At 48.3% G+C, this 22,535-nt stretch overlaps 1 protein-coding gene across 1 annotated transcript in view; it reads left to right on the forward strand.

Moving 5' to 3' along the window:
• MAPKAPK2 (MAPK activated protein kinase 2) overlaps positions 1 to 22,535 on the forward strand; it is a 209,888-nt gene that overhangs the window by 66,499 nt on the left and 120,854 nt on the right. Inside the window, exon 2 of the mRNA XM_063955175.1 lies at positions 745 to 884. Within this exon, the coding sequence (XP_063811245.1) occupies positions 745 to 884 (140 nt within the window). The remainder of the gene's footprint in view (positions 1 to 744; positions 885 to 22,535) is intronic.

Here is a 22,535-nt window from a genome sequence, read left to right on the forward strand (position 1 = left end):
AGTGGAAATTCTAAATGCAGTCTCTTATACTATTGTCTGTGCACCAAGAAATTCCATTGTAAATCCCACGATATTGCAATTCACCAGTTCCACTTCCAGCACTCCTCATCCACATGTGTCTCCGTTATTCTTATTAATAACAGTATAGTGCGCACATGTTCTGCAGCACTGTAAAGAGAATATTTGGCCATTCACATAAGATCCTGACCAGTGGAGCTTACAATCAGTGGGGCAGATGTATTAATCCTGGAGAAGGGATAAAGAAGTGTTAAGTGCAAGGTGATAACGCAGCAGCTCCTAACTGTCATTTTCCAAATCCGTAATGATTGGCTGGTGCGTTATCACCTTGCACTTATCACTGCTTTATCACCCTACCACATGTTCATGCACACACAGCACCCTAATTAGACTTGCAACAGGACATGCTCTGCCCGCTGCTGCCAGTCTGTCAGGCCGCACCTCCTCCAGACCGGCCTTCCTCCGATTGATGCTGTCAAAAGGCTGGTGCTAAGGAGAATAATCCGCCTCTTTATCTGCCCGTCCCAACTCTGATGCTGCCCTACTTTGTGCTGTAAATGCTGGGATGACAGGCCAAGCTCTGCCCGCTATATGTTAAATATGTAAGGTTTGCAGGGATTGGCTGACTGTATTCCAAAAGGCCACTGTACTAATGTATCCATTGTTTAATTAGGTATTTGGGGAGGAGTTTTTGTGTTAAATGATTTATCTTGTTCTTACCCATAGATGCTGCAGGACTGTCCCAAGGCACGTAGGGAAGTGGAGCTGCATTGGAGGGCATCTCAGTGTGCGCACATCGTAAAGATAATTGATGTATATGAGAATCTCTACCAGTCTCGGAAATGCCTTCTCATTATTATGGAGTGGTGAGTGGGAACGTGGTTGGGTTACTGTACACAAGTATACGTACACTATCCTATCTCATGATAAAATATTCACTTTTCTCTGTCCTCCATCTGGGGGACGCTGCGCCGTTACTTGTGGGTTAGAGGTGTGTGGTAGTGGAGTTTGGCACAGAACTATCAAAAGCTGACCCCTCCCCCCTCTAACCCCTCCCATCTCCTTCCTGCTCAGCCCTGTTCAGTTTTAGTTTTGTGCCTGTGGGGTACAGACACAGTTTTTATTTCTCTTTAGATTTTTTTTTTTTCACAAATACCTAGTCCCTGTCTACAGGTGACAGGTATAACAGTGGAAGGGGTTAGTATCCCATTCCAGACTGCTGCATGGAGGCCACTATACCTTGGTCACTGGGGCCTTCAGAGAGAGAGAGAGAAGAAAGCAGCATCAGGTACTGGACAGCCACAATCTGTCATTGACAGTATTGGGCTGTCCCTATTTTCCTATTACTAATGGACATTGCATTGTTCCCCCGCCGCTGCCAGCACCCCCCCCCCCCCCCCCCCCCTCCCCCGCGACCATCCACAGACAGCCCGGATGGCTGAACTGGGGTGGAATGTGATGTGGAGGACTGTGGTTAGGTCCGGGAGGGTGTTATTCACTCCCTGGACCGTGGCTGTGCTGCCGTGACAACCGCTCTGTGTAGCGGCGCACGGGAGCCGAACTTCCGGTTTTGACGGAGAGTGAGAGGAGTGACGTCAGGCGGGCAGAGCCGTCTTCCCGCTCAGCTCTGCCCGCGCGCTGCTGGTCACGGCGCCATCTTCTCTGCCTGCAGACAGGGGGACGCTGTGCTACGGAGGGGGATTGCATACACAAAACCGCAAGTATAAAAGGGGGGGGGGGATCACAGTGTCTCCTCTAGTCCGGTGGGCTAAAGCAGCATGTTAACAGAAACATAAGCACATTCTCGTGGGTTTGAATCTCAGAGATATTTGTTAACAAATTGGGGGACAGGACATAGTACACCAGAGTAAAGGATGACCAGCAAGCCAGAGAAACCTACAAAGGGAAAAACAACCTCAGTGGTTTATTTCTCATGTTCACAATGTGGCACAAAGCTGGCTAAGGGGAGTGCTTATGCAGGGACCCTCTGTACATCATGCTCGGGTGCACCAGCGGCAGATCAGCAGGCCAGATCCACAGATCAGTCAATGCCCCCTTGGGTCAAGGCCATGGTGGATGCAATTTCAGATTTGCGTCAGTCAAGGTCGGAAGCAGCTTTGGCCCAGACTCAGGTGGAACCGCTGTGGGCCCAGAATATGGGAAAGTGTCTCACTGATTTGACTCAGTCTGTAAATAAATTTGTAAATTCGGCCAGTAGTTCGGCGGCTTCTAAGCGAACGCAGCCGTTGCCCGCTATTGCATTTCCGGGAGAGGAGTTGGATACTCTGACATCTCCATTGGAAGAAGGGGAGGTAGATCCTGAATGGGACGAAAATTCGCCTTGGGAAGATGAGGATTTATCTACTAGTTCAGGTGTTAGGCTACTAATCGAAGCCATTCGTCAGACCCTTAATATTCAGGATGAGGCAGTAGCCGAGACTTCTTCCTCTTTCTTCAAACGACAGAAGAGACAGGTTACTGCCTTCCCTCCTTATTCGCACTTTGCGGATATTTTAAAAGAACCCTGGCTAAAACCGGATTCGCGTTTCCAAGCTCCTAAAAAGTTAAAATTTCTATATCCTTTTACAGAGGAGGATACAAAATTTTGGGAAACTGCCCCAAAGGTAGACGCTCCTATTTCGCATTTAGCAAAAGCTACGGTTATTCTGTCAGTACAGTCTGTGACTTTAAAAGACTCTACCGATAGGAAGATAGAAGCATTACTAAAATCTATGTTTTCCTTATCAGGTGTCTCTCTCCGTCCAGTTCTGGCGAGTGCCTGGGTGCTTAAAGCCGTTGATGAGTGGCTTGCACAGGTTGTATCTGGGATGCAGTCAGACGATCCGTCGGAGGCCATTCAATTAGCAGAACAGATTTCTGAGGCCCTTACTTACGTGGGTGAAGCCTTATTGGATTCGGTGGCGCTACAGTCCCGTGTTTCTGCCTTAACAGTATCCGCAAGACGATCTCTTTGGCTTAGGGTTTGGAATGCTGATTCGGACTCAAAGCAGACCTTGACGGCAGTTCCTTTTGAAGGCGAATTTCTCTTTGGATCAGAGTTAAAGAAGATAATTTCAGATACTACGGGAGGAAAGAGCCCTTTCCTTACGTCTGCTCCTAACAAACCAAAACCTACAAGATTTCGGTCCTTTCGTACGCAGGGCAGAGGTAACTTCCAGTCCTTTCGACCCTTCTCCAGATTTCCACGGAGGGGATCATTCAGAGGTAGAGGAGCTCAGGCTACTCGCAGACCGGCCAGTAAGCCTGCCGACAAGCCTGAGGCATGACGCTTCGGGCCCTCTGGAGGGATCAATACAGGTTGGGGCTCGTTTACTTCACTTCAGGGAAGTGTGGCTCCTATCGAAACCAGATCGGTGGGTAATAGGGGTCATTTCCAGAGGATATATGTTGGATTTCGAAGAGACAGTCCCAACCCGACTATTTGTCACACCTCTCCCAGACGACCCCTCCAGACGTCAAGCTCTCCTTCAGGCAACAGCAACATTATTACAAAATGGAGTAATCCTTCCGGTCCCAGCTCCTCAGAGAGGTCGGGGCTTTTACTCGGGTCTTTTTCTCGTAGACAAGCCGGACGGTTCGTTTCGACCCATTCTAAATCTAAAAGCTCTCAATCCGTACCTTTCATCCCAAAAATTCAGGATGGAATCCATTCGCTCCATTATCGCAGCCATGGAGCCAGGGGAATATTTGGCTTCAATAGACATAAAGGACGCATACCTACATGTTCCAATTTGGACAGGACATCAATCCCTTCTGAGATTTGCAGTAGGTCCGTGGCATTTTCAGTTTCGGGCCCTTCCCTTTGGTCTCTCTACGGCTCCCCGGGTTTTTACGAAGGTCCTGGGTCATGTCGTCGCAGTTCTCCGTTGCAAAGGGGTCAACATCACCCCATACTTGGACGACCTGTTGATCAAGGCCCCGTCACCGGAGATTCTCACTCAGAACCTGCGTCTAACGATAGAGACTCTACAGTCGTTCGGGTGGATAATCAATTTTCCAAAGTCGTCTTTACTCCCGTCACAGAAAATGGTTTTTCTGGGTCTTCTATTCGACACCAACAGCCAGAAGGTGTTTCTTCCTACAGACAAGATTCAGGACTTACAAGCCAGAATCAGAACCCTGTTAAAATTGCCGGCAGTGTCAGTCCTCAGATGCATGCAGGTACTGGGCAAGATGGTGTCCTCATTCGAGGCAGTTCCATACGCCAGATTCCACGCCCGACCTCTTCAAGCTCAGATTCTCCACTGTTGGACTCGGACGGATTCACGTCTCGAACTGCAGTTGATACGCTTGTCGATAAGAACTCGTCAGTCGCTCTACTGGTGGCTTCACAGTCACAATCTGAGGAAGGGTGCGCCGTTCACGGTCTGGTCTTGGATGATGGTAACCACGGACGCAAGCCTCAGCGGTTGGGGAGCAGTGTTCCAGACTCATCATTTACAGGGGCGCTGGAGCAATCAAGAGTCAAAACTACAAATCAACATTCTGGAATTGAGAGCGATCCGGTATGCTCTCATTCGGATTCAGACCATGGTGCAGGGCCATCCAGTTCGGGTGCAATCCGACAATGCCACGGCAGTGGCTTACATCCACAAACAGGGAGGAACTCGCAGCTGGTCCGCAATGAGAGAGGTTGCTCAGATTCTCACGTGGGCGGAGCATTGGATTCCCGTGATTTCAGCAATTCACATTCCGGGAGTCGAAAACTGGGAAGCAGATTTTTTGAGTCGTCACACGATTCATCCGGGAGAATGGGAACTTCACCAGGAAGTGTTTCTTTCTCTAGTGGATCGCTGGGGAATGCCAGACATAGACCTGATGGCGTCACGCCTCAACAAAAAACTTCCGGTTTACGGATCAAGAACTCAGGATCCTCAAGCATTTCTGATCGATGCACTAACAGCTCCGTGGCAATTTCAGCTGGGTTACGTGTTCCCACCAATTCCACTGCTCCCACGTCTACTCCAACGCATTCGGCGAGAAGGCCTTGCAGTAATTCTGGTGGCTCCGGATTGGCCGCGCCGACAGTGGTACACTCTTCTAAGCAGCATGGTCGTCGGAGATCCCTTTCGCCTCCCTCTGCGACCAGATCTTCTTCTTCAAGGACCTTGTCGCCACCCAGATTTAAATCGGCTGGCTTTGACGGCTTGGTTCTTGAATCCAACATTCTGAAGGCAAAGGGTCTTTCTCGTGCGGTTGTTCAGACAATGATTCGGGCTAGAAAGCCGGTGACTTCTGGCATTTACCATAGAGTATGGCGTATTTACATTGCTTGGTGCGAGAAAAGGAACTTGACTCCGCATTTGTTTAGACTTCCTCGCCTGCTCTCCTTTCTCCAGGAGGGTCTTGACAAAGGTTTAAAACTTTCTTCCCTGAAGGGTCAGGTTTCGGCCTGGTCGGTCCTTTTTCAAAAGAAATTAGCAATCATCCCAGAGGTTCAAACATTCCTGCAGGGAGTACTTCGAATTCAACCACCTTTTATTCCTCCGATTCCTCCCTGGGATTTAAACTTGGTACTTAAGGCTCTTCAAAAGTCTCCATTTGAACCTCTAGAATCTGTGGAACTACGTTATCTAACACAAAAAGTTGTTTTTCTTTTGGCGATTGCCTCAGCTAGACGAGTGTCTGAGTTGGCGGCTCTTTCTTGCAGGCCGCCCTTGTTAGTGTTTCATGAAAATCGGGTGGTGCTGCGGACAAAGCCTTCATTTCTTCCAAAGGTTGTTTCAGCATTCCATTTAAATCAGGACATCGTTCTTCCAGCTTTCAATCCGTCATCTTCTCAGGGGGAGGATTCCCATTTGGCTCTCTTGGATGTTGTTCGGGCCTTACGTATTTATTTGTCTCGCACGGAGTCTTTCCGTCGTACGGATTCCTTGCTGGTATTGATTGATTGATGCTCCCAAACGAGGTTGGCCTGCCTCTAAACACTGTGGCCCGTTGGGTAACTTCGGCCATCAGACAGGCTTACGTGTCCTCAAACGTTTCGGTTCCTGACTCAATTAGGGCTCATTCGACTAGAGCAGTTGGAGCGTCTTGGGCTGTTCGCGGTGGTGCATCTGTTGAGCAACTATGCAGGGCGGCGACCTGGTCGTCAGTCCATACGTTCACAAAGTTTTACTGGTTTCATACTTTTGGTTTGGAGACTGCCTCTGTTGGGCGTCGTATTTTACAGACGGCTATGCCGTCAACGTCTCCCTCCTCTCATTAGCTTGCTTTGGGAAGTCCCACAAGTAACGGCGCAGCGTCCCCCAGATGGAGGACAGAGAAATTGGGATTTTTGTTTACTTACCGTAAAATCTCTTTCTCTGAGTCCATCTGGGGGACGCTGCGATCCCTCCCATAGTTTGTCTGGTTTAATTGGTTAATTTTTTATTCTGGTCTATCTCCTTTGGCTTGGCTAAACGTTAACTGAACAGGGCTGAGCAGGAAGGAGATGGGAGGGGTTAGAGGGGGGAGGAGTCAGCTTTTGATAGTTCTGTGCCAAACTCCACTACCACACACCTCTAACCCACAAGTAACGGCGCAGCGTCCCCCAGATGGACTCGGAGAAAGAGATTTTACGGTAAGTAAACAAAAATCCCAATTTTTTTGCGTTGTGGTGACTAGCCTGACCCTTTATTTTTTATTTATGTTTCTGTAATGTATTTTTAATGCGTTCCAGTTTGGAAGTAATTCACAGCAAGTTTTTCACAACAGTCACAAATGTGTCTGTGGCTGTTTCGGTAAAACAACAGTGACTGGGTGCTGCAGCTATGTAGGAGTATGTGGACAAAAACATGATCTACGTATGTCTGTGACAAATACAGTACACATACGTCAAAAGGCAGGTAAAACTTCCTGGATCAAACAAAATAAATAAAAAAATCCAATCACATCCATGTACATTGTACACTTCTATGATTGTATTTAAACAATAGATTGTTCAAACAAATATTTATGAACTCTAATTGAAAGTATTTCCTAGTTTGTGTATAAGAATGTTTATGTAAAGTGGCTAATTGTGATAAACTAACCGAAAAAAAAAAAAAATATCCTTATTGAATGCTATTCTACAAACTTCTTTCAGTGTGAGCTGTTGAATTCCAGTCCCATAGACTAATCCTTTTTATATAGGACATACATGTAGCATGTATAGAAAAACAGAGACTGAGTCCTAAAACCCTTTAGAAAACTAGTGCCCATATTTATCAAGCCTTATATAGTGATAAATAGCACAGTGATAAAGTGCCAACCAATCAGCTCATGTCTGTCATTTTTCAAAAACAGCCTGTAACATGGCAGTTAGGAGCTGATTGGCTGATACTTTATCACTGTGCTATTTTTCACTCTCCATGGCTTGATAAATGGTCCCCTAAGTACTCTTTGGACCAGTGGTCCACACACTGCACATTTTCCAGGTCACCCAACATGTGCACAGGTGTACTCAATACTCGCACATTTTAAGAGCCGCAGGTGGAGTTAATTATTCCCTTGTGATTGTGGCCCAAATGTGTTAAACTTTAACTAGAGATAAAGTGGAGACGGATAAAGAGTGATAAATGACCAGCCAATCTGCTCCCTAAAGGTGGGTACACACTAGTAGATATATCTGCAGATCAATTGATCTGCAGATATATCTATGGACGGATCGGGCAGTGTGCTGTGCATACACACTGCCCGATCCGTCGGGGGACTGACGTCATGAACTGGGCGGGCGTGCGCCCGCCCAGTTCACCTGTCAATCACCGCCGGCCGACGCAGCATGTGTACGGGCGGTCGGACGACCGCCCCGTACACACACAGCGACGCGCCAATATATCGTTAGATATATTGGCTGTCGGCTGTGCTGCGTGGCCGACGCGATACGTCTGTGAACGACGGAGTTCACAGACATATCGGCCATACACACTGGACGACGGTCCCGCGATATATCGGCCGTTCCAGATACAAGGGTTTGTTTATTTAAAGGGGAAAAGCCTGAGGTGAAGTTCCCCCCTCTCATGCACTGAACGCTCTTTGTGAAAAGGCTTGGGAGTCGCCTGACAAAAGATGGCAGATTCCCAAGAGAATATTTCTGGCATATACTTTCCCCTCTGACGACAGGGAGAAATGGTAGTCGTCTCCCAATGTGGACAAGGCTCTGTCCCGACTGTCCAAAAAAGTGGCGCTTCAATCTCTTGACACGGCTGCCCTCAAGGATCCTGCTGTTCGCAAGCAGGAAATAACATTAAAGGCCATTTATGTCACTACGGGTGCACTCCTCAGGCCTGCCGTGGCGTCGGCATGGGTGAGTAGTGCTATAGCTAAGTGGGCTGATAATTTGGCATCTGACATGGATACCCTTGATAAGGATAACATTCTTTTGACTCTCGGTTATATCAGGGACGCTGCAGCTTACCTGAAGGATGCGGCGAGGGATATTGGCCTCTTGGGATCAAAGGCCAATGCCATGGCAGTCTCAGCCAGGAGGGCGCTGTGGATTCATCAATGGAATGCTGATGCCGACTCCAAGAAAGCTATGGAAGATCTCCCTTTTAAAGGTAGTGTCTTGTTTGGTGACGGCCTCGCTGACCTGGTGTCTACCGCTACTGCGGGTAAGTCATCTTTCTCTGACGTCCTAAGTGGATGCTGGGACTCCGTAAGGACCATGGGGAATAGCGGCTCCGCAGGAGACTGGGCACAACTAAAAGAAAGCTTTTGTCTACCTGGTGTGCACTGGCTCCTCCCTCTGACCCTCCTCCAGACCTCAGTTAGAATCTTGTGCCCGGCTGATCTGGATGCACACTAGGGGCTCTCCTGAGCTCCTAGAAAAGAAAGTATATTTTAGGATTTTTTATTTTCAGTGAGATCTGCTGGCAACAGACTCACTGCTACGAGGGACTAAGGGGAGAAGAAGCAAACCTACCTGCTTGCAGCTAGCTTGGGCTTCTTAGGCTACTGGACACCATTAGCTCCAGAGGGATCGAACACAGGGCCCGACCTCGATCGTCCGGTCCCGGAGCCGCGCCGCCGTCCCCCTTACAGAGCCAGAAGCAAGAAGATGGTCCTAAAAATCGGCGGCAGAAGACTTCGGTCTTCAACAAGGTAGCGCACAGCACTGCAGCTGTGCGCCATTGCTCCTCATGCACACCTCACACTCCGGTCACTGATGGGTGCAGGGCGCTGGGGGGGGGGGGGGGGGGCGCCCTGAGCAGCAATATTAACACCTTGGCTGGCAAAAAAATCACAATATATAGTCCTAGAGGCAATATATGTGAAAAATACCCCTGCCAGGATCCATAAAAAAGCGGGAGAAAGCCAAAAAGGGGCGGGGCTATCTCCCTCAGCACACTGGCGCCATTTTTCCCTCACAGCTCCGCTGGAAGGATCGCTCCCAGGCTCTCCCCTGCAGTTTCAAGACTACAAAGGGTAAAAAAGAGAGGGGAGGCACTAAATTTAGGCGCAACAGTGTATGTACATATATATATATATATATATATATATATATATATATATATATATATATATATATATATATATATATATATATATATATATAGCAGCTATAAGGGAAAATCACTCAGTTGTAGTGTTCATCCCTGTGTTATATAGCGCTCTGGTGTGTGCTGGCATACTCTCTCTCTGTCTCCCCAAAGGGCTTTGTGGGGTCCTGTCCTCTGTCAGAGCATTCCCTGTGTGTGTGCGGTGTGTCGGTACGGCTCTGTCGACATGTTTGATGAGGAGGCTTATGTGGAGGCGGAGCAGATGCCGATAAATGTGATGTCACCCCCTGCGGGGTCGACACCTGAGTGGATGGTTATGTGGAAGGAATTACGCGACAGTGTCGACTCCTTACATAAAAAGGTTTGACGACATACCAAATATGGGACAGCCGGCTTCTCAGCCTGTGCCTGCCCAGGCGTCTCAAAAGCCATCAGGTGCTCTAAAACGCCCGCTACCTCAGATGGCAGACACAGATGTCGACACGGATACTAACTCCAGTGTCGACGACGATGAGACTAATGTAACTTCCAATAGGGCCACACGTTACATGATTGAGGCAATGAAAAATGTGTTGCACATTTCTGATGTTACCCCAGGAACCACAAAAAAGGGTATTATGTTTGGAGAGAAAAAACTACCAGTAGTTTTTCCTCCATCTGAGAAATTAAATGAAGTGTGTGAAGAAGCGTGGGCTTCCCCCGATAAGAAACTGGTAATTTCTAAAAGGTTACTAATGACGTACCCTTTCCCGCCAGAGGATAGGTCACGTTGGGAAACATCCCCTAGGGTGGATAAAGCGCTCACACGCTTGTCAAAGAAGGTGGCACTACCGTCTCCGGATACGGCCGCCCTAAAGGAGCCTGCTGATAGGAAGCAGGAGGCTATCCTGAAGTCTGTATATATACACACACAGGTATTATACTGAGACCAGCTATTGCTTCAGCATGGATGTGCAGTGCAGCAGCTGCGTGGTCAGATTCCCTGTCGGAAAATATTGATACCCTAGACAGGGACACTATATTGCTAACCGTAGAGCATATTGAAGACGCAGTCTTATACATGAGAGATGCACAAAGGGATATTTGCCGGCTGGCATCTAAAATAAGTGCAATGTCCATTTCTGCCAGGAGAGGGTTATGGACTCGGCAGTGGACAGGTGATGCAGATTCTAAAAGGCACATGGAAGTTTTGCCTTATAAGGGTGAGGAGTTGTTCGGGGATAGTCTCTCGGACCTCGTTTCCACAGCAACAGCTGGGAAGTCAGCATTTTTACCCCATGTTCCCTCACAGCCATAGATAGCACCGTATTATCAGGTACAGTCCTTTCGGCCCCATAAGGGCAAGCGGGTTAAAGGCGCGTCCTTTCTGCCCAGAGGCTGAGGTAGAGGGAAAAAGCTGCAGCATACAGCCAGTTCCCAGGAACAAAAGTCCTCCCCCGCTTCCTCCAAGTCCACCGCATGACGCTGGGGCTCCACAGGCGGAGCCAGGTACGGTGGGGGCCTGTCTCAAAAACTTCAGCAATCAGTGGGCTCGCTCACGGGTGGATCCCTGGATCCTTCAAGTAGTATCTCAGGGGTACAAGCTGGAATTCGAGACGTCTCCCCCCCGCCGTTTCCTCAAATCTGCCTTGCCAACAACTCCCTCAGGCAGGCAGGCAGTGCTAGAGGCAATTCACAAGCTGTATTCCCAGCAGGTGATAGTCAAGGTGTACTATTCCACAATGTTTGTGGTACCGAAACCGGACGGTTCGGTGAGACCCATTTTAAATTTTAAATCCTTGAACACATATATAAAAAAATTTCAAGTTCAAGATGGAATCGCTCAGGGCGGTTATTGCAAGCCTGGACGAGGGGGATTACATGGTATCACTGGACATCAAGGATGCTTACCTGCATGTCCCCATTTACCATCCTCACCAGGAGTACCTCAGATTTGTGGTACAGGATTGTCATTACCAATTCCAGACGTTGCCGTTTGGTCTATCCACGGCACCGAGGGTATTTACCAAGGTAATGGCCGAAATGATGATACTCCTTCGAAAAAAGGGAGTTTTAATTATCCCGTACTTGGACGATCTCCTGATAAAGGCGAGGTCCAGGGAGCAGTTGTTGGTCGGGGTAGCACTATCTCGGGAGGTGCTACAACAGCACGGTTGGATTCTAAATATTCAAAAGTCACAGCTGGTCCCTACGACACGTCTACTGTTCCTGGGGATGGTTCTGGACACAGAACAGAAAAAAGTGTTTCTCCCGGAGGAGAAGGCCAAGGAGCTGTCATCTCTAGTCAGAGGCCTCCTAAAACCAAAACAGGTGTCGGTGCATCACTGCACGCGAGTCCTGGGAAAAATGGTAGCTTCCTACGAAGCAATTCCATTCGGCAGGTTCCATGCAAGAACTTTTCAGTGGGACCTGTTGGACAAGTGGTCCGGATCGCATATTCAGATGCATCGGCTCATAACCCTGTCTCCAAGGACCAGGGTGTCGCTGCTGTGGTGGCTGCAAAGTGCTCATCTTCAAGAGGGCCGCAGATTCGGCATACAGGACTGGGTCCTGGTGACCACGGATGCCAGCCTTCGAGGCTGGGGGGCAGTCACACAGGGAAGAAACTTCCAAGGACTATGGTCAAGTCAGGAGACTTCCCTACACATAAATATTCTGGAACTGAGGGCCATTTTAAATGCCCTAAGTCAGGCAAAACCCCTGTTTCAAAACCAGCCGGTACTGATCCAGTCACACCATCACGGCAGTCGCCCATGTAAACCGACAGGGCGGCACAAGAAGCAGGACGGCGATGGCAGAAGCCACAAGGATTCTCCGATGGGCGGAAAATCATGTGTTAGCACTGTCAGCAGTGTTCATTCCGGGAGTGGACAACTGGGAAGCAACTTCCTCAGCAGGCACGACCTCCACCCGGGAGAGTGGGGACTTTATCCAGAAGTCTTCCAACTGATTGTAAACCTTTGGGAAAGGCCACAGGTGGACATGATGGCGTCCCGCCTAAACAAAAAGCTAGAAAGATATTGCGCCAGGTCAAGAGACCTTCAGGCGATAGCTGTGGACACTCTAGTGACACCGTGGGTGTACCGGTCGGTTTATGTGTTCCCTCCTCTTCCTCTCATACCCAAGGTACTGAGGATAATAAGGAGAAGAGTAAGAACTATACTCATTGTTCCGGACTGGCCAAGAAGAGCTTGGTGCCCGGAACTTCAAGAAATGATCTCAGAGGACCCATGGCCTCTGCCGCTCAGACAGGACCTGCTGCAGCAGGGGCCCTGTCTGTTCCAAGACTTACCGCGGCTGCGTTTGACGGCATGGCGGTTGAACGCCGGATCCTGAAGGAAAAGGGCATTCCGGAGGAAGTCATTCCTACGCTGATTAAAGCTAGGAAAGAAGTGACCGCAAACCATTATCACCGCATTTGGCGAAAATATGTTGCGTGGTGTGAGGCCAGGAAGGCCCCAACGGAGGAATTTCAGCTGGGCAGTTTTCTGCACTTCCTACAGTCAGGGGTGACTATGGGCCTAAAATTGGGTTCCATTAAGGTCCAGATTTCGGCTCTATCGATTTTCTTCCAGAGACAACTGGCTTCATTACCTGAAGTTCAGACTTTTGTTAAGGGAGTGCTGCATATTCAGCCCCCTTTTGTGCCTCCAGTGGCACCTTGGGATCTCAACGTGGTGTTGGATTTCCTAAAGTCACATTGGTTTGAGCCACTTAAAACCGTGGAATTAAAATATCTCACGTGGAAAGTGGTCATGCTGTTGGCCTTGGCTTCGGCCAGGCGTGTGTCAGAATTGGTGGCTTTGTCATGTAAAAGCCCTTATCTAATTTTCCATATGGATAGGGCAGAATTGAGGACTCGTCCCCAGTTTCTCCCTAAGGTGGTATCAGCCTTTCATTTGAACCAACCTATCGTGGTGCCTGCGGCTACTAAAGACTTGGAGGCTTCCAAGTTGTTGGACGTAGTCAGGGCCCTGAAAATTTGTTTCCAGGACAGCTAGTGTCAGGAAAACTGACTCGTTGTTTATCCTGTATGCACCCAACAAGCTGGGTGCTCCTGCTTCAAAGCAGACTATTGCTCGCTGGATCTGTAGTACGATTCAGCTTGCACATTCTGCGGCTGGACTGCCGCATCCTAAATCAGTGAAAGCCTATTCCACGAGGAAGGGGGCTCTTCTTGGGCGGCTGCCCGAGGGGTCTCGGCTCTACAACTTTGCCGAGCAACTACTTGGTCGGGGTCAAACACATTTGCTAAATTCTACAAGTTTGACACCCTGGCTGAGGAGGACCTAGAGTTTGCCCATTCGGTGCTGCAGAGTCATCCGCACTCTCCCGCCCGTTTGGGAGCTTTGGTATAATCCCCATGGTCCTTACAGAGTCCCAGCATCCACTTAGTACGTCAGAGAAAATAAGATTTTACTCACCGGTAAATCTATTTCTCGTTGTCCGTAGTGGATGCTGGGCGCCCATCCCAAGTGCGGATTGTCTGCAATACTTGTATATAGTTATTGTTTAACTAAAGGGTTATTGTTGAGCCATCTGTTGAGAGGCTCAGTTATTGTTCATACTGTTAACTGGGTATAGTATCACGAGTTATACGGTGTGATTGGTGTGGCTGGTATGAGTCTTACCCGGGATTCAAAATCCTTCCTTATTGTGTCAGCTCTTCCGGGCACAGTATCCTAACTGAGGTCTGGAGGAGGGTCATAGAGGGAGGAGCCAGTGCACACCAGGTAGACCAAAAGCTTTCTTTTAGTTGTGCCCAGTCTCCTGCGGAGCCGCTATTCCCCATGGTCCTTACGGAGTCCCAGCATCCACTACGGACTACGAGAAATAGATTTACCGGTGAGTAAAATCTTATTTTTCTTCCTTATGTTCCCGCACAACAGAAAAAGGCGCCCCATTATCAGATGCAGTCCTTTCGGCCTAATAAATACAAAAAGGGAAGGGGCTCGTCCTTCCTCGCTTCAAAAGGTAGAGGAAGGGGAAAAAGGTCGCCTGCTGTGTCTGGCGCCCAGGACCAAAAGTCCTCCCCCGTCTCTGCCAAGTCCACCCTATGACGCTGGGGCTCCCCTTCGGGAGTCCGTGCAGGTGGGGGCCCGTCTCCGAATCTTCAGTCAGGTCTGGTTTCAGTCGGGCCTAGATCCTTGGGTCTTAGACATAGTGTCCCAAGGGTACAAACTGGAGTTTCAGGAGATGCCCCCCCCGCCAATTTTTCAAATCAGCCTTGCCAGTTTCTATCCCAGAAAGGGAAGTAGTAAATGCGGCGATACAAAAGCTGTGTCAGCAGAGGGTCATTGTCCCGGTTCCCCCGTCCCAATGGGGGGAAGGGTTCTATTCGAGCCTCTTTGTCGGTCAGACCGATCCTGAACCTAAAATCCCTCAATCTGTACTTGAAAACTTTCAAGATCAAGATGGAATCTCTTCGAGCTGTGATCTCTAGCCTGGAAGGGGGGGATTTTATGGCGTCAGTCGACATAAAAGATGCCTACTTACACGTCCCGATATATCCTCCACATCAGGCCTTTCTGAGATTTGCAGTGCAGGATTGTCATTACCAATTTCAGACGTTGCCGTTTGGGCTTTCCACGGCCCCGAGGGTCTTCACCAAAGTGATGGCGGAAATGATGGTACTCCTACGCTAACAGGGTGTCACAATTATCCCGTACTTGGATGATCTCCTGATAAAGGCGAGATCAAAGGAGCAGTTGCTAAGAAATGTGAAACTCTCCCTGACCGTTCTGCGACATCATGGTTGGATTCCAAATTTGCCAAAGTCTCAGTTGATCCCGACAACTCGGCTGCCCTTCTTGGGCATGATCCTAGACACGGAACTACAGAGAGTGTTTCTTCCGGCGGAAAAAGCTCTGGAAAGCCATTGCATGGTCAAGGAGTTTCTGAAACCGGCAAGAGTGTCGATTCATCAATGCACTCGAATGCTAGGGAAGATGGTTGCGTCTTACGAAGCCATTCTGTTTGGCAGGTTTCATGCCCGGGTGTTTCAGTGGGACCTGCTGAACAAATGGTCCGGGTCTCAACTGCACATAAACCGGAAAATAAGTCTATCTTCCAGGACCAGAATTTCTCTACTGTGATGGCTGCAAAGTTCTCACCTTCTAGAGGGACGCAGGTTCGGAATCCAGGATTGGGTCCTACTGACCACGGATGCAAGTCTCGGAGGCTGGGGTACAGTCACACAAGGAAGAAGTTTCCAGGGAAAATGGTCAAGCCAGGAAACTTGTCTCCACATAAACGTTCTGGAGTTAAGAGCCATTTACAATGGCCTACTGCAAGCGGAACACCTTCTTCGAGGTCTACCGGTCCTCATTCAGTCGGACAACGTAACTGCGGTAGAGTACGTAATCCGCCAGTGCGGAACAAAGAGCGGCGATGGCGGAGGCCACAAGGGTTCTCCGCTGGGCGGAAAAGCATGTGAGCGCTCTGTCAGCAGTCTTCCTTCCGGGCGTGGACAACTGGGAAGCAGACTTCCTCAGCAGACACGATCTCCATCCAGGAGAGTGGGCTCTTCATCAAGAGGTATTTGCAGAAGTGACCAGGCATTGGGGAGTTCCTCAAATAGACATGATGGCGTCTCGCCTCAACAAGAAGCTTCCGAGGTATTGTTTCAGGTCAAGGGACCCCCCCAAGCCAGTGCAGTGGACGCCCTGGTAACTCCGTGGGTGTTTCAGTCTGTATATGTGTTCCCTCCACTTCCTCTCATTCCAAAGGTGTTGAGGATCATAAGACGAACAAGAGTTCCGGCAGTACTCGTCGTTCCAGATTGGCCACGGAGGGCCTGGTATCCGGATCTTCAGGAATTGCTCATAGAAGATTATTGGCCGCTTCCTCTCAGAGAGGACTTGTTACTGCAGGGGCCATGCGTATTTCCGGACTTACCTCGGCTGCGTTTGACGGCGTGGAGGTTGAACGCCAAATCCTAGCTCGAAAGGGTATTCCCGGGGATGTCATCCCCACTCTACTTAAGGATAGATAGGAGGTCATGGCGAATATATGTCGTGGTGTGAAGCTAAGAAAGCTCCGGCGGAGGAGTTTCAGCTAGGTCGTTTCCTCCATTTTTTGCAGGCAGGCGTGGATGCAGGCCTGAAATTGGGTTCCATCTAAGTGTAGATTTCGGCATTATCTATTTTCTTTCAAAAAGAATTGCCCGCCCTTCCTGAAGTTCAGACTTTCGTGAAGGGAGTTCTGCATATCCATCCCCCGTTTGTGCCACCCGTGGCACCGTGGGATCTTGACGTGGTGTTGCAATTTCTTATGTCTCACTGGTTTGAACCTTTGCGAAAGGATGAGTTGAAATTTCTCACTTGGAAAGTGGTCATGCTTTTGGCCTTGGCGTCCGCCAGACGGGTGTCTGAATTGGCGGCTTTGTCTCACAAGGGCCCATATTTGATTTTCCATGTGGATACAGCGGAATTGAGGACTCGTCAACAATTTCAGCCGAAGGTGGTTTCTTCGTTTCACATAAATCAACCTATTGTAGTGCCTGTGGCTTCGGATGCCGTGACGGTGCCAAAATCTCTCGATGTCGTGAGAGCTTTGAAATTTTGTCGCCAGAACGGCTCTGGTTAGGAAAATGGAAGCTCTGTTTGTCCTGTACGCTTCCAACAAGATTGGAAATCCTGCTTCCAAGCAGACTATTGCACGCTGGATTTGTAACCAGAGTCAGCACGCTCGTTCTACGGCTGGATTGCCGTTACCGAAGTCAGTGAAGGCCCATTCTACCTGTAAGGTGGGCCCATCTTGGGCGGCTGCCCGAGGGGTCTCGGCACTTCAACTTTGTTGAGCAGCTACGTGGTCGGGTTCAAACACTTTTGCTAAGTTCTACAAGTTTGATACCCTGGCTGATGAGGACCTCGTGTTTGCTCAATCGGTGCTGCAGAGTCGTCCCCACTCTCCCGCCCGGTCTGGAGCTTTGGTATAGACCCTATGGTCCTTTTGGAGTCCCCAGCATCCTCTAGGACGTAAGAGAAAATAGGATTTTAATACCTACCGGTAAATCCCTTTCTCCTAGTCCGTAGAGGATGCTGGGCGCCCATCCCAGTGCGGACTGTTACTTGCAGTTGTATTGTTAGTTGTTTCGATTACATGAAGGTTGTGTATCGGTTATGTTCAGCTTGTTGCTATTTTTTGCTCATACTGTTCTCTGGTTTCCTGGTAATCCAGTTGTACGGTGTGTTTGTGGTGTGAGCTGGTATGTATCTCACCCGTAGTGTAACAAAAATCCTTTTCCACGAAATGTCCGTCTCCCTGGGCACAGTTCCTATAACTGAGGTCTGTAGGAGGGGCATAGAGGGAGGAGCCAGTTCACACCCATTCAAAGTCTTATAGTGTGCCCATGTCTCCTGCGGATTCCGTCTATACCCCATGGTCCTTTTGGAGTCCCCAGCATCCTCTACGGACTAGGAGAATAGTATTTTAATACCTACTGGTAAATCCTTTTTTTTTTTTTTTTATTAATTAATGTGTTTACCCACAATCTCCATGTCATCCAATCAAGTATTCATAATCTCGTTTTCACTAGCTGTCCTTCTATTGCAAGAAAATGGTCCTAGTGAGTAAATTATTAATGTGATGTAAAGATCTGCCAAAAACAATGCGTTTCTATTCATAGGTTTTTCATAGTCTGTAATAAGATGTTCCCCCATTTTGATGGTTAAGACCTCTAGGACATAACCAGCAAAATATTACAGTGCAGTGGGGCAAACTAACTATTCAAAACTTAAATTAAAGGGCCTCATTTAACAATGAGCGATATATCACTCTTTTCTAATGTTAAATGCACCCTAATGTTAAGCACCTTTATGGTATCTATTAGGGCAGATAGTGCAGTTTGTCTAATTGGAGTGAGCAGCGCTTGGCTGCTTTTTCTCTGGCAGGGTCCACAGGTTATCCACAGGATAACATTGGGATATGATGACGCGACAGTGGATTTGTAGGAAACAGTCAAAGCTTTCGGCTTCCCAGCATGCAACGGGCCCGTCCATATATCCCCGCCTCCTGGCTCAGGCAAATCAGTTTTTTGTATGGTACGGCAGTAGCCGGACCATGGTCAATAGGCCTCTGGTTTTTAGCAGCCATAAGATTTTTTTTATTTTAAATTCATAGTCTTACTAAAAAGCGTATTATATGTACCTTAGAAAGAGTTGCGCCAACAACTCCCCACCGGATCGCGACAACGCTTACCCACGTGTACAGTGCTGTTTCGGCGGGCATCTGTGTAGGATGTACTAGCAAGTCCAGCAGATGTTCCCAGGCTGTGGCCGGAGCATGGGGAGAAGGTAAATCATCGGTTCCGCGATCCCTAGGGTTGAAGTCAGCAGTGGGGAGTCAGAAGCTCCCTTGGTCGTCCCTCCCCCCGGTTCATGACCAGTTTCCTCCGAGTTTCCCGCCATGAACGGAGTTCCCACTTCCATCTGAGACGCTGCGTATGTAATAGGACCCAGTCGTAGCATAGGCGGCTGTGTGACTGGTGCGTCAGTGTTCAATTGGGTGTCTGTGTTCACTGTAGGTTCACGGGGTGAGTGTGTACACTATTAGCGTCTGGGTTCACTCTGTGTTCGCTAACTTATTGATCGATTGTGTAAGCGGGGTGAATTCTCCCTGTATCCCACTCTCCGAGCCGGGCAATACAGCACTAAGGGGGGTCATTCCGAGTTGATCGTAGCTGTGCTAAATTTAGCACAGCTACGATCATCTACCCAGACATGCGGGGGGACGCCCAGTACAGGGCTAGTCTATCCCGCAGTCCGGCCTCCCCAGCACAAGTAGAAAAGCATCGCACAGCAGCAGTGCTTTTGTACTTGAAGAGTAACTCTCGGCCAGCGCATCTCCTGCAGCTAGCCGGGAGTTACTCGTCACTGCCCTGGGTCGCAGCGGCTGCCTGTGACATCACGCAGCCGCTGCAGCCCGCCCACCGAACGGTCCGGCCAAGACCGGACCGCGTCCCGAAAATGCCGGCCAAACGCCGCCGTGCCACCCCCTCCCGCCCAGCGAGCGCCTCTGCCTGTCAATCAGGCAGAGGTGAGCGTTAGGTAACGACATCCGGCATGCGCCAGTGTACGCCAGCGCATGCGCAGTTCCGACCTGATCGCTGCGAATAACTGCAGCGTGCGATCGGGTCGGAATGACCCCCTAAGTCTTTATCTACCTTTTCAGTAAGTGCTTGATGCATATGAGTCTGTAAACTGTTGCTGTTTTCTTTCGCTGTGGGACTGAATACGGTAAAAACTCCTATATAAGGTAATCCAGTAATATGTTTCTCGTACATTCTTGAAATGTATTTGTAGTTGATTATGTGCTCATATTGCTTATTATACTAATGTATAATCTGTGACTGATTGCTAGTGTAATTGCTGACTTTACTATATTTCTAAATATGCGCTTATACCTGTAAACAAAAGAAAAGAATAGTAGTGATGTTTACAGCTCTTTCCTGATTTAGTAAGATGGAGTCCGTTTTTAGTTTAATTAGGAGTTCCTGTTTGCCGGCTCTGCTAGTCGCACTTGCAATCAGATGTTTTGGTGAGGGCAAACCTGTCCCTAACACTACTTGCCTTGTTTCACAGCTGAAAATGAAACAGCCTCAAATAAAAATGGACTCCCTCTTACTAAATCAGAAAAGAGCTGTAAACATCACTATTAATCTTTTCTTTTGTTTACAGGTATAAGCGCATATTTAGACTCACAAAATACACATAGCGCTCCTTATACATATTTATTATATTTACCCTCTTTTTAACGGAGCAGCTCACATAGCACCTAGCGCAAACCTTTGTATACTATTTACTAAATTTCTGTCAGTTTTTCCTGTGTATTCCGATCCTCAGTGCTGGTGCAAAGCAGGGTAGGGTCGGATTGTGTTTCACTTTAACAAAATTTAAAGTGATTACAGTCACGTATTGTGTAGTAACACTGTAAAGGTGTGTGATGTATTTATCATGTCTAAGAGTGGCACAGGTGAGGAAAATACCTCTCAGGATCTGGTTCAAAATGGCTTATGTGCAAATTGTTTTAGCTTTCACCGAAGCCTTTTAAATAATCCAAGGCAGGTACAGGTTCACGTTGAACCCCCATGGGCTACTTTTGCACAGGCATTATCCAGTATAGCTGAGCGGATAATGCTAGCTCCTTTACCAGGGATAGGTTTCCCTGTTAACCCCTGCGTAATGCCAGCTCCAATACCAGGGATAGGTTTTCCTGTTAATCTTCCAACTGGGGTTTATTACACTCAGCAGGGAAAGTGGCAGCATTTCAACAAAAACAGGCTGAAAGGCCGGTGGTAAGTAAATCACATAGATATGAAACAACATCTTCAGTCTACACATCAGTTGAGGACTCGTCTGAGGATGAGGACTCATCACACTCTGGGTCTGCATACGAAGACAAGGAGGAAGGACTCAATTCGGTAGACATAGTGCAATGAAAGCCATTCTTTCCTTAGAGGAGGCGGCAGAGCCTGTGTTTAAAATCCAAGGCACCTGTGTTTAAACATCCTAAAACAGCTAGGACTGAGGTTCCTGGGTCAGAACAGTTGACGGAAATTATGCAAGAGGCTTGGGTTACACCCAGTAAGAAGTTTAGAATTCCAAGGAAATGGAATTCCCATTATCCTCTTCCGGCTGGGGATTGTTTAAAAAGGGAGGTTGCTCCCAAAGTAGATACGCATGTCGTCCGAGTGGTGCGAAAATCTACATTACCTCTGCCTTCAACATCATTAAATGATATCACGGATAGGAAAATACAGGGTTTTCTTAAAACCATTTTCCCCTTGTCTGGGGTAATCATAAGACTAGCCATGGCTTCAGCTTGGATGGCAAAAGCACTGGCAGCCTGGGCTGATGCATTGGAGGATGACCTTTCAATGGCATCTAGAGAGCAAAAATCCCACATTGCACATATCAAACAGGCAGCTATTTTTATGGAAGAAGCACCCTTGGATAGCGGTACAATTGCCTCTCAGACATCAGCCTCTGCAGTAGTAGCTCGCAGAGCGGTTTGGCTACGTACATGGAAAGCTGACTCAGAATCCAAAAAGGTTCTGTAGTCTTTGCCTTTTACTGGAGATACTCTTTTTGGTAAAGATTTAAACAGTATTTTGGAGTCCGAAGCAAACTCCAAAAAAGTTAAGTTTCCTTCCACACACACATTCAAACCCAGATTTCCAGCTTTTCATAATCAAGGAAAAGCGAAAGGAAAGGGTGATGGCAAACAGTCCCAATCCAACAAGTCCAGTAAGACTAAAAAGCATTGGGCTACCAGAGGACCAGCTTCCAAATCAGAAGATAAGCCATCAGCCTGATGGTGCGGGCCCCCACCTTGGGGAACCCAGGGTGGGAGGCCGAATTCTTCAGTTTGCACAGATCTGGCAGCAGTCTACCACAGATGCCTGGGTGCAAGAAGCGGTATCTCACGGTTATGTATTGGCCTTCAAGGAATACCCTCCTCAGATTTTTTTGTACCAGCCCATCTTCAGTGGAACCGAAGGCCAGGGCTTTGCAAGAGGCAGTTCACGATTTACGAGAGAGACACTTCCGGCTGTTAGCTGCTATAGATGACTGGAACAGGAGACGTGCGGTCTCCAAGGAAACCAGCATACACAAGGCGGAGAGGGATTTCCGGCCGGACACACGCGGTGTCACGTGGTGTCACGTGATATATGGACTCTCTGTAAATTGTGGCTGTTTATACCCGGGATGAGGGATGTCTCCCCATAATGAAGGATGGGTGCAGTGATCTGTGTCAGAGTATCCATTTAACCAATTATATGAAATAATGATTTTTTATGGATTTATGTTAGTTATTTGAGGACAATAGACAGCTTAATATGGTGATGTATATACATGTAAACGTTTTATAACATTTGTAGATCCAAATGTGGAAAGTATAAGCTTTTTTAGAAATAGTGGAACCCGATTGGCTATAGTGGAAATGTGTCATAGTCAGATAGGTATAAAAGGACCAGGGGGTCACTTCCACTGTATACCCTGAGGAAGGATTGTTAATCCGAAACGCGTTGGT

The sequence above is a fragment of the Pseudophryne corroboree genome, chromosome 2, assembly GCF_028390025.1.
Source record: "Pseudophryne corroboree isolate aPseCor3 chromosome 2, aPseCor3.hap2, whole genome shotgun sequence".
Taxonomy (NCBI): Eukaryota; Metazoa; Chordata; class Amphibia; order Anura; family Myobatrachidae; genus Pseudophryne; species Pseudophryne corroboree.